Source organism: Phoenix dactylifera, chromosome 10, assembly GCF_009389715.1.
Source record: "Phoenix dactylifera cultivar Barhee BC4 chromosome 10, palm_55x_up_171113_PBpolish2nd_filt_p, whole genome shotgun sequence".
NCBI classification, from domain to species: Eukaryota; Viridiplantae; Streptophyta; class Magnoliopsida; order Arecales; family Arecaceae; genus Phoenix; species Phoenix dactylifera.
In genome coordinates this window covers 1,536,895-1,553,579 of record NC_052401.1, presented here as the reverse complement: position 1 = coordinate 1,553,579, position 16,685 = coordinate 1,536,895, and the positions used below count along the sequence as shown (strand labels likewise).

General features: G+C 37.8%; 2 protein-coding genes, 1 long non-coding RNA gene and 1 other non-coding gene across 4 annotated transcripts; 2 read left to right on the top strand and 2 right to left on the bottom strand.

Annotated features, from left to right (window-relative positions):
- The first annotated feature begins 956 nt into the window (after window positions 1-956).
- Window positions 957-2,283, top strand: LOC103703155 (protein MKS1-like). Its single transcript, XM_008785908.4, has one exon. It carries the CDS (start codon window positions 1,196-1,198, stop codon window positions 1,904-1,906), a length of 711 nt encoding a protein of 236 aa, XP_008784130.1. The 5' UTR covers window positions 957-1,195; the 3' UTR covers window positions 1,907-2,283.
- Window positions 2,284-4,574: 2,291 nt separating this feature from the next.
- On the bottom strand, window positions 4,575-12,794 carry LOC103703154 (uridylate kinase). The gene is made up of 7 exons (XM_008785907.3): window positions 12,562-12,794; window positions 10,951-11,095; window positions 10,107-10,160; window positions 7,142-7,233; window positions 5,672-5,898; window positions 5,047-5,223; window positions 4,575-4,955 (listed from the first exon to the last, which is right to left on the bottom strand). The coding sequence occupies exons 1-7, from the start codon at window positions 12,768-12,770 to the stop codon at window positions 4,798-4,800; spliced, it is 1,062 nt and encodes a 353-aa protein (XP_008784129.2). The 5' UTR covers window positions 12,771-12,794; the 3' UTR covers window positions 4,575-4,797.
- Window positions 10,158-10,529, top strand: LOC120112113. Its single transcript, XR_005513601.1, has 2 exons — window positions 10,158-10,293; window positions 10,334-10,529. It is a non-coding gene; the product is annotated as an uncharacterized LOC120112113 (long non-coding RNA).
- Window positions 12,795-13,033: 239 nt separating the features above from the next.
- TRNAP-AGG lies at window positions 13,034-13,105 on the bottom strand. The gene has a single exon. It is a non-coding gene; the product is annotated as a tRNA-Pro (tRNA).
- Between the last annotated feature and the right edge of the window lie 3,580 nt (window positions 13,106-16,685).

Here is a 16,685-nt window from a genome sequence, read left to right as displayed (position 1 = left end):
CAATCAAAGTGGAGGGCTACCGTACCCTCGCAAAATCTAGATTGTGGACTATCATCCTGATCCCTAATCCTAGATAGAGAGGTTGCGACTAATTCTGGACCTCCTTTCAGATTCCAAGGAGCACGAGATAGGATCTAGCTGGAGGGGCTAGTGGCTTAACCATTGTCGCCGATCCATCTTTTTGCAGATTCTGTGCTCATTGATCCTAAGCGACTCTAGTGCATCTGCAGCAGTGACTGCAACGACCTCAAGGACGTCGTCCGCCACCCTTTGTCCTCGCATCTATGAGCACCAGCCGTGTCTTAGGTCATCATTACCCAGCCCTCTCATCCTTCACCGCTAGATTGTTGATCAAGGTACACGATCCATCCTCATCTCGGGTGGTATTGTTAGTATTGGGGTAGAGTCACTGCTTGTCCCTCTTTTTTAGTAAACTCCTCCCAATTACCGAGATACAGACAAATGGCCAGATGGGAGGCGTCTCTAAGCTAGTGGCTGCACCAAGGCCATTGGTGTCACCGGCTCTGGTGGTTCCGACGTTGGTGGTGGTCAAAGGGATGGATTGGAGGAAAGAGACGGGTCATGAGCCAAGGAGACGAAAATTAGATATTTTATATTATATTTTACATTATATAATGCATATATTATATCATATTGTATTGTATTATACTGCGTTATATATTATAGAAATAAATGTAAAATGATTCAGAATCACAAAAATCATTCGATGAACCTATGCATCCGACAGCCATAGATAAGAATAAATCCCTTGAGAATCCTCCCTTGGATCACTTCTGACCTGCGGCCGCCTGTCGCCCGTCCTTGACCGACCATCCGACCGCATCACCATTTGACCCACACCGGTGACGGGACCCATCCAAACCCAACTTGCGCTTTTAACCACCCCCTCCCTCCCCCACCTATCTATCGAAAAAAAGAAAAAAAAAAAACCCACCTCGACCAATTCAATAACCCACAACCTTGTCCTTTCCGTCCTTCCCGTTCTTCGACGTTTCCTTGTGCAGTGACGTGGCCTTTCGTTAAGATATTTCTCCTGGACTCTTATATATATTCCACATTGGAAGAATCCCTCCGCCTTGCCTCGTCTCCAACTCCTTTTCTATGTACCGCGGACTTGGCCTCCCTCCCCCTAACTCCGTAGTTTCCTTTTCTCCACCCCGGAACTCCACTTTCCATGGATCCCTCCGGCATGCCGAGGCCCTCCCCACGCCGCGAGCTCCAAGGCCCACGGCCCACTCCCCTCAAAGTCCGCAAAGACTCCTACAAGATCAAGAAGCCACCGCCGGCCCCCGCCGGCCCCTCCCACACGGCAGCAGCGGCGGCGGCGGCGGCGGCGCCCCACCACCGCCCACCGGTCATCATCTACACCGTATCCCCGAAAATCATCCACACCAAGCCCAGCGACTTCATGAACCTGGTCCAACGCCTCACCGGGCCGGACTCCTCCGCCGACGCCTCCCTCCCGTCGCCATCCTACGGTAGCGGCGCGCTCTCCCCCGCCGCCCGGCTCGCCACGTTCGAGAAGTCGGCCCACTCGCCCCACGGCGATCGGACTCGGAGCTCGGCCCTCGATGTCGCGGCCCAGTTTGACATGGATGTTGGTGGCCCGGTGGTTGACCGGGCCGGTTCCTTCCCGGGGATACTATCGCCGGTGCCGGCGTCCCTTCCGCCGATATCGCCCGGCTTCTTCTCGCCGATAACGTCATTCGACACGACTTCTTTGAGCTTCTTGCAAGAATTGAGCCCAATTTTTTCAGCCAACAGAAGCTTCGTGGATGGTGGTGCAACCACCATCTTGCCGAGTCCTAACAACTTCTTATCAACTCCTACCGTCCCATCTCCAGGCTCTTTCTGGGAACTCCTCAGCCAATTTCCAGATTTCTAGTTCAAGATTTCAGGAAACAAAGTTGTGACCGGAATCAAAGATGGTGGTGCAGTTGAGAGGACATTGATGGGCCATTATGGTGGTGGGCCACGTGATAGCTACTCCTCCAATAGCGGCCAGGCCGGCCTTTGCATCTCTTGGTCCAAACCGATAGGTAAGCATTGTCGTTGCCTTTGATGCGTCTAGACTCGATAGGGGATTTGATTTCATTTGCCTGACCACCGCTGGATGAGAGTTGGATGGTGGTCAGTCCTTGGACCATCCATAGGGTAGCCCAAGACTTTGTATCCATTTATTTATTCTTTCTTCTTAACAAAGTCTTCCTGTTTGCAAATGAAAGGAAAAAAAATATTCACATCATCCTCGTTACCATCAAATAATTATGGCCGTCTTGTGTACTAAAAGTCTAAATTGGCAAGCAGGAGAGTTTGAATGATAGAATGAGATAGAATAGAAGATATAATTTTAATTATAACGCAATTATATTGTTTATAATTTGTATGAGGTTGGTTGGAGTTATTTTAAGGGATCAAATATAGCTCTAGGATTATTTTAGTGCAATTATAGCATCGCTGTATTTTATATTACAGGAGACTAATCAGTTCTTCAAATGTCTCCGCAAGCAATTGTGTATGAGCTGAGCCTGTCGATGCCATGAAGCGAAGAGTACTAAGAAATGGGAGCACGCAATGATTCAATTTAGCTGAAAATTTTTTTATAGGAATTCATGAAACTGTTGGTGGTTTATAAAGACAATCGACACTTTTAGGTTCATGGTTGAAAAACTGTTGGACAAAGAGGGTGAGACATTTTTTATTTATGTTCATTATGCAAGCAAAACCACAGACATCAAGTCTTGTCCCCACTGTTTACATAAGTTTATTTGAAAACAAAATAAAAGAATAAAAACATAGTGAAGCATTGGCAAGTCAACTTGGCTTTTCTCTGGTTATGTCATGCTCAGAATTTTAAAATAGATGCCGGCCAAAAAAAAAAAACCCAGATGGAAATCTTGAGACGCAATTGGAAGACATTTCCCACTTCAAGGACCAGGCAATAGATTATGAAAAGGTTAAGATGGGGAAAATGCATATCTATGGTTAAAAGTATGGTATCTTAAAGAAGATTCGATTATTGAAAAAAAAAAATCAATATTCTAAGGAAATAAACAATTTCCACCAAATGGTCGGTGAATTATGGAAACAGTCAATGAAATATATAAACAAAAACAGCATATATAGATACAAGATAGTTGTAGTGATGTCTCGGCCATGCAAGATTAAGCAACATGAGGCAAGTGAATACAAATGTGGAAGGATCTATGGCACGGTACTGATGCAAATGAGAAATTAATTAGTAAATAATTCAATTTTTAAGCAATAATTCAATTAATGTTTGTGAACATTTTCGTGGTGATGTGGATATTCAAACAAAAGCTCATGATGATTGAGGCCTAGTCATAACAATGAGAAGCTATTCAATGCTAGGGCCCAGCAATCACTGAATCCACAAAAAAAAAAGTTTGATGATCTCATATACTTTGATTTTTCTGAGAAATAACCTAATATACTTTGAATTATCCAGGGTAGCTAAATCTATGTGCAGTTGAATCTCAAAAATTGACCAACCTGAGAAACTTCATAGAGTCAATAACCAAATTTGGCGGCCGGAAGCATGCAATTCAAACTGAGAAAACCCCAATGTCAGACAGGTCTATTTCGTTTGCTTGGATTGGAAATCACAAACTAGTCTCATGAGGAGTAAGGAGAAATGATCACAGGCAGATTAAAGCAGTACAGAATTTCGGCTATAAGTTTCTATCACAACCCGGTCGAAGAGAAGCAGCTATTTTTCATAGAATCAACATATGCTCTAGTTGAATATAGTAGCCATTGACTCAAGAAAAATAAACAGATTTCAGCGACCAGGTCATATATAGACCTGACACCTATGAAGGCCATATAGACCATTATCTAAGAAATACTTAGCTTGAAATTGGTCAGATCATAGAAGAGTTTATAGCTTTGTCCATCCAGTCAGGTGAGAGGTTCAAAAATAAATGGAAATTAGAAAGAATCACACCATGATTCCCTAAAAACTAAAATAAATCCAATAAAGAAAAATATTGCGATCAAATTTCTCTAATCAAACCATGCATACCAATCAACAATGACGTTCTCTTGAATAAAGAACAAAGAAGAGGCAAGGACTGCAGGAATCATGAAGCAATGATGGGAACTTAGCAATATATAGTCTAAAAGGCAATCAGATTCCATGTGCGTATCAAAAGAAGTCCAGCAATAAAGAAAGATCAGAACAGTCGACAGGTTTCTGAAGCTCAAAAGGCCAATGGGCTTGCAAACCTTGGAGCTATCACAAAACCATATCATCGATGGAGTATGCAATTCAACAAAGAACACCATGGTGCATTCACACATTTGGCATCAACTCATCACATGCTTGCCACATGAATTTTGATCGATTTTCCTCGAACATCTTGTATAATATGTTTTACCGGGATTGTGGTTTTAGAATTACAAACCAAGAATATGAACAAGGTAATGCAGAGTAATGATTAATATAGCAAACGAATTAAGAATTTGGCAGCACTACTGAATGTGTTGGATATTCACTGCCTTCGATCAGATACATCATCAACATCTTCATCTTCCAATAATGAGGCAGACAAAGATCATTATTAAGCAAATAGCAAGATTCCCCCAAAAAGCTTCTCTTTGAAGCTTAAAGATCTTTTAAAGACTAAAAACAACTCTACAAAATTCATATACAGCTAGATAATTCATAAATTTGTGAAGCATATCCAGCCCCTCCCCACTTACACCCGTGCACAAACATGCAGCTCACAATTAGATAAATAAATAAACAAAATCTTAAATTTCGAAGTTGTTTAACGTCTTCAATTCATGACTTATCATGCTTCGTTCATACCGTTGCTGCTCATTTGGAATTCCACCAATCAGAGTACCGACCTTCTCACCAACAATAGCTTTTGCAATATTTCCAGGTTTATTCAAGTTAAACACAACAACTGCACAGGTAAGGTTGATAAGCATAGTCCATATACACTTCATAGAAGCTACTAAAGAAAAAGAAAAGAAAAGCTCTGAGCCAATATATACCAGGTATTTTATTTTCTTGGCACAAAGTAACAGCAGTCATGTCCATCACAGAGAGATCCTTTGTGGTCACATCATGATAGCTTAGAGTGTCAAGAATGTGAGCATTTGGGTTAAGCTTGGGGTCATCGTCATATACACCATCAACATTTGTTGCTTTAAGCATAACCTGCGCATTAACTGAATATGGAGTATAAAAACTGAGTCAGCAAAAAAATGTCATATGGGATTGCATGCTAAGCACACATCCTGTAAAGCAAGCAGGAGAATGTCAAATTGTCATGACATATGTTTGTGTGTGGTCAGTGATGTCCATCATGCAGCTGTTGATACAAATGACTGAATCGCTTGTATAATTCTTTGAGGGCACATTAATGAAATCACAGGTTGTTACCTCCTATTATTAATTAAACACTTACATGAACTGATTGCCCTGAAATCTACTTTCATCTTAGTCTGTCAACTGATTTGAATTTAAAGGATGCTGATATTCATGCAACAAGTGTCAGAAAACGTTGCAATGCTAGAAATTGTCATGAATATAGATGGATTACAGCAGAGTGCAACATGCCATCATGCTATTCTAACTAGGATATATTATGAGCCACACACTAGAGAAACGACTCACTTTCTGCACAGCGGAGAGCAGCAGCGGTATCCGTTGTGAAGAAGGGATTGCCAGTTCCAGCAGCAAATATAACAACTCTCCCTTTCTCCAAATGCCTCATAGCCCTTCTTCTTATATATGGCTCTGCAACTTCTGACATGCGAAATGCAGTCTGGACACGTGTAGGAATGCCAATGCTTTCCATTGTTGCTTGCAGGAAAATTGCATTCATAACTGTTGCCAGCATGCTGAACCACAAGACACATGAAAGAAATTAAAACAGGCATATGCATAGAAATTTTTTATGAAAATATTTATTCCTCCAAGAATGATAACATATTATAAAGCCAAAATACAGTTTGCCTCAGGAAATTCTAAAAATCACCAACACATTCAGATATAAGACATCATAAAATAATCATTTCTGAAGGAGTGAGGTTTCTATGGCAGAAACCATAAATGACTCAACATGAGATCCATGCTAGTAATCTAGCAGCTTACAACATCATAAACTGCAGCATAGCAAAAGGATGGCCAGAGAATTGTAAACCATGAAAATTGGCATTTATGCAAGCTATTTTCAGCCTGCATGCAAAAAAAGAGCAGAGCTTATAAGTTGGCAAGTCACAGGGCTAAACAAGATTCTTTCTATATCTCTCTTTCCTTGCAACATTCTTGTTTTTTTAACCCTCATCTCCTCAAACAAAGCCCTCCCTTTCACTCAAAAAAAAAGGGATTGCAGCAGATTACCTTGGCCAATAATCCTATCCAATTTATATAGCTTTGGCTTTATGGATCATCCATCAAAGACTACATTTTACAGCCAGATCTCCACCAAATATAGATTCAGTGAAGTGATAATATGTAGCAGAGGAGATTCGCAATTGTAAGCAGGAGAAAGACCTGCCACGTAACCTACAAGACCAGTTGCAGATAGGGAGACCTACCTCATTTTGACAGCATCATAGAAATCATTTTTGCTAGGTCAGTCTGCTTATCTGTTTTCAACAGAAAGGAAAAAATAGAAGGCAAAGGAGAAATCAAATGCATACATCCTAATTTACTAGTATGGTCTCATTTTTCATACTATAGTATGCATCTGATAGGGCTAGTAACATTGCCGTATCCTGCTGAAACAAGAAGCAGGAATCAAAATAGTAAAGCTGATCAGCTGGCATATTTAAGGAGTAACTAGAATATCAATTGTAACTTTGAGCAAGCAAATTTAGAACACATAGTTATGCGAGAAATGCAAGATTGGTAGTTTCCATAATGCAAATATGAGGGTAATCTCACCAAGTTTAAGCTTATGGATTCAGTTATTTAACCAACTTAAGCTTCCTCTGTGGAGATACAGTTCTAAAATACATGACAAACAATATCCAAGCAACATACGTAATTGGTTCAAGACTTCGTAGGCTAAGAACAGTGATGAAATATTAAAGAAGATTTCCATGATATTAAAAGGATTAAATTTATAAATTATCATACCCAATGTAATCTGCAGAAGCTCGGTCAAGACCACTACACCCTGCCCAAGAGGCTCCACGGAAGATATTACCCCCACCAACCACTATGGCAACCTTGAAAAAAAAAAAATCAATTTGTTAGACGGAAAGCCATCACCAGCAGTTTGTTTGCTAGTATATACAATAGATTGTTCTGCTTGCCAGAAAAATCATAGTCAAATGGAGTAATATTTCCTAAACATAAATTCATGGCTTGTGCGGGAGCACAACCAACTTAGCGGCTATTAGTTTTAATGCAATACGGACCTCGCATGCATGCAAATATAATGATAGTGCTTATAACTTAGGTTAATAATAGGAGATCTTAGTATCTAACAGAACTTCACATATCTTTACAGTATGGTCAGAATTCCCAGGATAACTTTTTCTTGGTTGTGGTGTTTGAGAGGTTCCATTATAGGCCGGCGAACCTATTGGCATGCCCACTTTCTGTAAGGTGGAGAGAGAGAGTATGCGGTAGACAGGACAGACTTAATTCAACATCTATTAAGAGCTTTCAGTTTCTACCAAATCTCTTTCTATTTCTTCTTCCCCTCTCTATCCACTACAACAGAAATGATGTTGGTGGAATTGCCTGTGAGAGGAGGCACCAAGTCAACCTATATATGCTCTATTTCTGTTACTAAAGTCCAATATCAGATAACTGCTGGACAGCCACACTTTCTCCCCCACTCCGATCCATGGCATCTACCACAGCACCAACTCCAACAGTGTCCCCCCATCTCCCTTGCTCTCTCTCTCTACACACATTTATCTTACAATTATGTTTACATTTATCAATTCAAGATCCAAAAATACATTCAAGGAGAAAATTCTGCATCATTTTACCTATTGTGTTCCTAGACTCCTAAAAGTCAACAGGTTATATTCTATAATATTGGCAGCAGTGAAACTGGGGAGATGTGCCATGGGTCCCCCAAAACTCATGAAATCCCCTTAACGATCAATTTTGGCCCTCCAAAAAAAATTCTGGCCTACAGAAGTCTCGCCTCCACCGATAATCTCTTACCATTTACCAACAGACCCTCCTACTTAATCGCAGCCAAAACCGGCTCTTCACCTTCCTAATATAATTTTAATTAGTGCAAATTAAGAAAGATATGCTCCTATCTAATTCAATGTTATTATAACATTCTAAAATAAGAGCCACCTCCTAAAATTTCTCCAAAGGTTTCTTTCACATATTTTTCTTTCTTTCTTTCTCTCTAATGTTTTTAGGCCGAATTTCATGAGTGATATAATAGTCCCCTCTCCATTCTATCCATATTAATAGCATTCCCGTCATCAATGAAAAGCACACAATTACTTAAAGTAGCTCTTTCTCCAAGGGGCAACAACAAAATATTACATAAAATAGAAGTCAGGTGAATTTATCAAGTTAGATTTTTAATTAGATGGGGCTCCTAGCAAATCGAAGTCATCCATGTTTGCTCTCATGCAAATCCTGGTCCCAAATTCCATCTCCATAACACCCACCCCAACCCCCAAAAACAGAAAAAAAATCTGCTCCCCAAAATGGAAGCCTGTGATCAGCAATTTTCTTTCTCCCATTACAAGGATTCAAAAGATAACTTAACATGATACCATCATATTACATAATGATTGTTTTATTTTCTGATGTCAAAGACAAAGGCAAAGACGAAGACAATCCAAGTCTCAAACTCTTGCTAATTCCATTTTTTCCTCTTATAGGAAGGAGTCGGAGTTATCTCTTCTATTCATACCTTATTATATAGTACTAGTTATTAACATAATACCAAGATATTATGCACTTTGAATTGTTTAGTTTATCATATGATGTCAAAGGCAAATACAATGATGAAGGAAAATTTAAGTTTTAAACTCTTCCCATGCCCAAATTTCATTGAATGCGAAGCTAACAATTCTATTCATCCGCTATTCCAGTTTTCTGTTATTAAACATGATAATAAGGTATACTGATTGAATTTTTTAGATTTATCGTATTATGTCATAGAGTCGTGGAACGTTCCATTTAGTTATCTCCATCTTGCCTCTATTGCTCTACACATGACATGCTTTTTTTAATATCAGTGTAATGATTTTAACTATTTGTATACTTACTATAAGTTATAATTTTATATTTTTAAAAACTAGTACGAAAGAATGCTAGGAAAATCTAAAATCCCTCCCTTCCAAAAAAAAACCCTAGGCCTGCCCCTAACTATTGACACACACTGAAATATTGTATAGGATGTAAGGACTATACTCATCTTATTGGACAAACAAGCATCAAATATAATTCTTAAATCCACTGAGGTCCTGTATAACATTAATTCATATATATTTGTGCGTGCCACAGGCATTTCAAGCTTCTATACACCTAGACAATGCAAGCATGTCTTCATATCTCCATATATACAAGCATACATGCATTCACCCGCAAATAGACAAATGCATAATAAGCATGGAAGCATACATACACAGATGTTACCATGCATGTGCACTTGCATCCATACAATTCGCTCCCACACATTAAACATATCAAAACATACATCCATGGTACACGTTTTACTATATGCATACATGCAAGCTAGTGAAGCAAGGTTGCATGGATCCACATGTCCATTGTTCTCATAATATCAGCATTCATGAATATGGGTGCAGACATTGTGTGCGTGCGTGTATGAAAGCTCTAGTATTTCCCTAAACAATTGCCTTTTGGTTTCTGAATCAACTTGGTCCCCAGAAAAACTATGTTAGAAGAGCTATTGGTTGCTGCAGAGAAGTCCAATTTATCCGCATAAAGAAAGTTAGATTAGAGCACTGTCAAGTACCAAGATTAGACAATACCATGACTTATGTCAATTATTATATTTCTAATTGAGATTGCAACTGCTCCACGAGAGCAATTCACTAAGCAATCAAAGTAGAAGCAATTAGACGAAGAAGCATCAAGAAAGACAAACCTCAATCCCAAGTCTCGTGACAGAAGCAACCTCCCTTGCAATCGACATCGTAATCTGCATAATATGGCACAGTATTCTACCGATGAAAACTTTCACGGGAGCACAAACAACTGAGAAATTTTCATATCAAATTTGCTGAATGGTCTAAGGACAAAATCAGATAAAGGTTCCAAAAAATACAAAGAAAGTAACCATAATTAACCAAAGATTTGTACTTGTAGCTTTAGGCCACAGAAGCCATATGTTCCTAAGAATTCATTCATTCCTCCCCTTTAAGGAATACAAATATAAAAGACCGTAAGAATAGCCAGAAAAGCAGAATTCGAGATTGATTCACGAGGGTAATGTTTCATAATTCAACATTTTACACAAGAAAAATGTACATACATACTTAAAAATTGAAGTGCAAAATAGTTTAAAAAATTGCCAGCGTCTCAGCAAATGAGCTAAATTTAACAAAAGCCATAAATTTCAGAAAATTTGATGGAAATTCACGGAAGCCCCCAAAATTGGTAAAGCATGCTTTCCTCCATCAAATCAGAAATTCAGAATAAAGGTAAGAAAAAGGTTTAAAAAATGGGAGAATTTTGCTATAAATTGGAGAGTTTTGTCACTAGGCCTGTGAGAATGTACAAGCTCATGTTTTCATTGACAGATACATCATGCTGCTAAAATACATATAGAACATAATCATACCTCACTCCTTTACAAATCCATGCTTGAGAACAACATCAACAAGGTGATTCATGTTATCTTCCTGTAAACTAAATGGATAATGGAGTAGGACAATTTACAGTATCAGAAGTTCATAGCAATCATGATATATATACATTTGCATTCCCACCTTTGGATCAATATTTTGTGTGTGATCTCCAGCAAGTGCTTCCCCGCTTACTTTCAGCAATACCCTATGCCATTTATATGATGGCTTCGGCATGGAACTTTCATCTGTGATCGCACCAAAGGGTGTCATACTTGCTGCATGAGGTCTGCATGTTAAAAAAGTAAACTAATTTAATAAAAGCCACCCAAATAACATGATTTTACTGTTCAATATGCTAATTAAAAAGTCACTATAAAGGATATAACAAACGAGCGAAGTCATAAATGATATACCAGGTGATGTTCTAAAGCAAGGAAATCAAAGCAGGAACTCAATATCAATGGCAGCATAGTAACATGTTACAGTTATTCCTCACAACCAATATGATCATCAGCTATCTGGTTCTGATCAAGTACCATTAGGATAGGATGAGATGACATCGGGCATTAAAGAAGTTGATTCTTGTGAGTTTTTTTTTTTTTCCTGTCATCCACCATTAATTAAGTCAGTACTATGGTCACTATGAGTTATGACTGTCCAATTTGGGTTCTATTACAACAGAAGAGTTCGGAAAATCAGTTGAAAAAAAGAAGGAAAAAATCTGAACTAAACAAGAAGAGAATCAACTAAATTCTAAAACAATTTTAAGTTCCATACATAGACTTATTTATTTATTTCTTTTTTTTCCAAGTCAAAAAGGATAGAGGCATAGGCAAGTCGTTGGATGTGTGGAACACAAACCTCATGGCTTAAGGTGTGAACTCTTTGTATGTCAATAATGTGTTCGGAGGTGCCTATAGCAAAGTTGATAAAGTCGTTGTGGGTTGATACTAATGGCCTAGGATCGACTCCAGCTATCACCGTAATAAAAGGAGGGGCTCTACGTCTGCCCCCACCTCAAGTTCCAGAAAAAGAAAAGAAAAGAAAAGAAAAAACGCTGCTGCATTTCCCCAAGAATCCACTCAGAGAATATCTAAACCCAGCTTAGACAAGGGGTTTAGCTATTCATTTGAGGCCAGAATGCCACCTTTGCCCATAGACTTTTGGTGAGACAAAGCAATTTTCCTTGTGTGCAAGGATGCTAGTATGGTGTTTTCATGATCATGATGTAAAGTTATTTTTTTTTTCCTTTTCTTATTTCTTTTTTCTGAAATAAGATTGGAGGAAGCCTGGCTGAAATTGGGTAACACGAATTCGATCTCAGGTCACATCCAGTGACTAAACCAACTGAGGCAATTGACACCCGAATCATGTTGGAAAGATTTATAACAGGACTTCGCACAATTATAAAAGCAAAGAAAAGAATCTGCCATTTCATATGTTAGGCGATATAGAATAAACCACTTCATCTTTATTTATCCCAAAAGGTAATGAAGGGCAAAAGAATCCGTCTTTCTACGAAACAATAAACGCAATCCCAATTCTCTAATTCAGACTGACCCCAAAACAGCACAATTTCTGAATCTTACCACACCGTCCACTTCCCCTCCTCATGCTGATCAATATAAAAAAAAAAAAAAATCCATTACTTTTTAAGGAGAAAACCAACTAAACTATGATCCCGAGCTTTATCACTGATTACAAAAAAAAAAGGAAAGCATCGAGAAATTGGGAAAGAAAATTGTAACAGACCTTGGATTGGCCCCGTCTGGGACAGGCTCCAGTTGGGAAGGAGGCGAGAAGCGAGCGACGACACGAGGGGAGGAAGAACCCACCATTGCCGGAGATCGAAGCCGTGGAGGAAAGGCGGCAGAGGAGGAGGCAGGAAACGAAGAAGAGCGTGACGGACGCGCATTGGGCGATGAAAGAGAGATGACGGAAGTGGGGGAAAAGACGGCCATCGAAAATTGGAGAGCCGGAGTGAGACGAGTAGACGACTATAAAAAGAAGGAAATTTGGAGTCCCAAGATATTTACGCTTTTCCCTTTATTTTATTTAAAAAATCCCAAGATATTGATATTTTTGCGCTTTTTGCTTTATAATTAAAAAATAATTTTGGGGCATTCCGAGAATTGGAGTCCCAAGATATTTTTCGCTTTTCCCTTTTTTTTTTTAAAAAAATCCCAAGATATTGATATTTTTCGCTTTATTAAAAAATAATTTTGGGGCATTCCGAGAATTGAACTCGGGACCTCTCGCACCCTAAGCGAGAATCATACCACTAGACCAAATGCCCAGGTTGCAGGGTTCGTTTGTTTTAAAACTAGTAACTATGTCTAACTTCGAGCTATCATTGTTCTTCCTGCGGGATGATTGATCTCCGAAGGCACGCCATCGACAACCATGAACGTTAGTGGCTTTTTTTTGGTAAAAAAAACGTTAGTAGCTTAACTTGGCCCCTTGACAACGTGTTTGAAATATGAAACTCAAGCAAAAACGAAAATGATACAATGCCCATACAAGAGAGGCTTGCCCTAATCAAGCTCGAGTTACGTCTTATCATCAAGAAAAACGCAGACTCTAACAGTAAAAAATAATTGAAGTCAAAATTGGCAAATTAGTCAGAGAACCACATATAAATGTCTTTTGAGGTGCCATGTTCTGAGTTAGGGATTATATTCTAATAAAACTTTGTACCAAGTAAAATTTAGCTGGGTATCTTTCAATAGCTAACTAGAATTGTGATCTCAAAAAATGTAGTAACCATGCACAGAAGATTCTGGAGTTAAGAAGAGAATATTATGGTGGCATTTGGTAACCTGGATGGAATCATTATGGCGATCTTAAATCATTGGTGATCTTTATATCAGAATAATTTGATTTTCGATGATCTATGATCACCATATTAGTATGTTATGTTCTAATAATTCTCGAGTATCTATGGTTAACCTATTTGGTATGCTATGAAAATTCAAGATCATTGACTTTATAATACCGAAACTAGCTCCAATATGTTCCCTATATTTTGCAACTACTAAATAGAATTTTCAAATAAATTATAGAAAACATGAACAAAAATCAAATTACCAAAATCTATCATTCCAAACCAATTCAATAAAACCAAAACTTAATCAAAACCTATCAAAGTAACTCTAGAGAATTATCAAACATTCACATTTTATGGAATTATCAAATCCTTCTAAGTAGAAGAATCTTTTTTTTTCTTCCAAAGTTCAATATTTTTGAAAAAACTTTTTTTTTATTGAATTGAGAGATATTTTTATCCTCAAATTTTAGTCCAACATCATTGCTTTAGGATGATATTTGAAACCTATCTTTATGGCCGAGGTTGGACAGTAATTTTAAAAGTTGAAGTTATTTGAAATCACATCCATATAGGATAACTAGGATGCAATCAAGCACTCAGAATCGGAGAGGACTCGGGAAACCAAATCGACATATTTCGTGGAGTCCGTATTTGTCTTGGAAAGGGAAAGAATGGGAACCGGATTCCCTCTGAGTACACCGAAGGCTCGTTTGGTTCGCGGGAAGCATTTTCCTCCCTAGGAATATGATTCCTGGGAAACAAATTCCTAGGAAGAGGATGCCTAGGAAAGTACTTTTGGCATGTTTGGTTGACCATGGGAAAGTGACAAATTTCCAAGGTGCTTATGTTTGGTTGGCCATCCACTTTCCTAGAAAAGTTATATATAATTCTTATTATGCCCTTAATAAAAATTAGGTTTTTAATGCCTCTTTAATGCTTCTTTAATGCTGAAAGGACTTTTTGGAAAAAAGTAAAAATGTAGTGATTCCCGCCTCATGGGAAAGTAACTTTCCCATATTTCTCATGGGAAAGACTTTCCCATGAAATGTGGGAATCACATTCCCATGAGAATATAACTTTTTTTTCTCTCTCCTTTGAAAACTCCAACCAAACAAGAGGCATCTCATTACTTTCTCGTTGACCACACTTTCCCCCCTTCTTTTCCCGCGAACCAAACAAGCCCTGAGAATCTTGAGGTTCCTAAAACAGAGATTGATATAATTTAATTCCCCCCGAATTTTCATAAAGCGGTTTACATTCATAAACCGGTCTGCAAACCGGTTTTGGCAGATCTGGAACCGGTTTAGAACCAGTTGGGGATACAGTAGAGGAGGGTTCCAAAATCCAAACTCCATCAGCCATGAGTTTCTTGGGTACACGTGGCTCTAAGTGAGTTTGCTAAGCGACTGTTAATCCGGTCCTGAATGGCCTTTGGCGCCGCCTCACAGTTTGTTGAAATATTTCTGTAGGATTAAACTTAAAATTCAGTAAAAATCGAGCCTATTGATTTGCATTTTCTAGAAGTTTATTTAAATCCAACTCAGTTCTTAACTTTTTGGCTGCAGGATGAAAAAAAATTATAGAGATTTTTTTTTTCTTTTTACGAAATTTAGGCTGAATAAAGTTTTATTTATATAAGTTATACTTAAATGGACGGCGCAATTAACCAATTCTATAGAATTTCCAGCCGAATTCTATGAACATAACCTAATAGACTCTTAATGGGATTCGTAGGTTGCAATGATTAGGAAAGCATTACCCTTTCTTTAAACAGTTTTTGAGCTGATGTCAAGTATTACCCTTTCTATAAACATTTTTTGAATTGATATTTAAAATGTTTTCCGTATCTCAAACTAGGTGGGATATACCCGTAGTTAAAAATTATTGAATTGTAGCAAACTGCTATATGACTTAGTCATATAGCACCAATATTGGTAGCATCAATTAATATTTGTGCTATTACGCCAATAAGTAAATTATTTATATGTACCAAAAAAGTAAATTATTGATATCATCTTAGATTCCATAAATAAACCATATATTTGATGGTTCAATATATATATATATATATATATATATATATATATATATATATATATATATATATATATATATATATATATATATATATATATATATATATATATATATATATATATATCAATCATAAATTGGCATACCATAAATGCATAGGTCGATATATTTGCGTACTTAATGTCTATTTAGAAACAATATGCATCTATATGTACGTAAATTGTTATCGAAGTACCGCTACAAATTTGGCCCATATTCTAACTTGATTCGATGATCTGGGATGGATTATTTTTTTATTAATTTAGTCGAGTTATAAAGCTATTGGTTTCATTCATTGGTCTATAACTATCATCGACATCAAAAGATTTCACACAAGCTTAAATAGGCATGCTAGAGGAATAGTAGACCTCGACGTAATCTTAGATTTGCACCCAAACTCAAACCATTGAACGAACAAGAACCAGGATTTAAAACCTTTTCGATCAGGTCACAAGTGGATTACCTATAATTTGGCCAAAGCCGACCAAACTAGAACAAACTCAATCGAACACGATAAAAGCTAGATTAGAAATTCAAATATGCTCTATATCTATGATGTAAAATCAATTCGAAATTGGTTGAGATCAAGTTTGATCAAAATCTAACAAGACCAGCTTTCCAACATTTAGATTGGATCCCTTGACAAGGAAGCATGCACCCAACTTGTTCATTATATCAGAGATAATGTGAAACCGACACCATCAACAAATGAAAGATTACAAACTCCTAACCGTTCGATAAATCAGCATTTATTCCACATGACCCCATAAGTTTGGTCCCCCAGCCTGAAATTAATATCCTCCTCTTCTGCATATAAAAAAGAAAGAAATAAATAAATAAATCAAATTACGAGTGATGTTTTGTTATTATTGTCGGTCCTTCTCTTTCATTACATCAATGTGGATTATCTTGAGAAATAGCAACAGAGCTTTTCCAAACATTTTTAGACCAATTAATTCATTACATGAAACAAAAT

Coding starts and splice junctions, on each gene's coding strand:
- LOC103703155 (XM_008785908.4), top strand. CDS start 1,196: ATGGATCCCTCCGGCATGCCGAGGCCCTCCCCACGCCGCGAGCTCCAA.
- LOC103703154 (XM_008785907.3), bottom strand. CDS start 12,770: ATGGCCGTCTTTTCCCCCACTTCCGTCATCTCTCTTTCATCGCCCAAT. Junction 5,899..7,141: donor GCTTCTGCAGATTACATTGG/GTATGATAATTT, acceptor CTTGTGGTTCAG/CATGCTGGCAACAGTTATGA. Junction 5,224..5,671: donor TGCTCTCCGCTGTGCAGAAA/GTGAGTCGTTTC, acceptor CTCCATATTCAG/TTAATGCGCAGGTTATGCTT.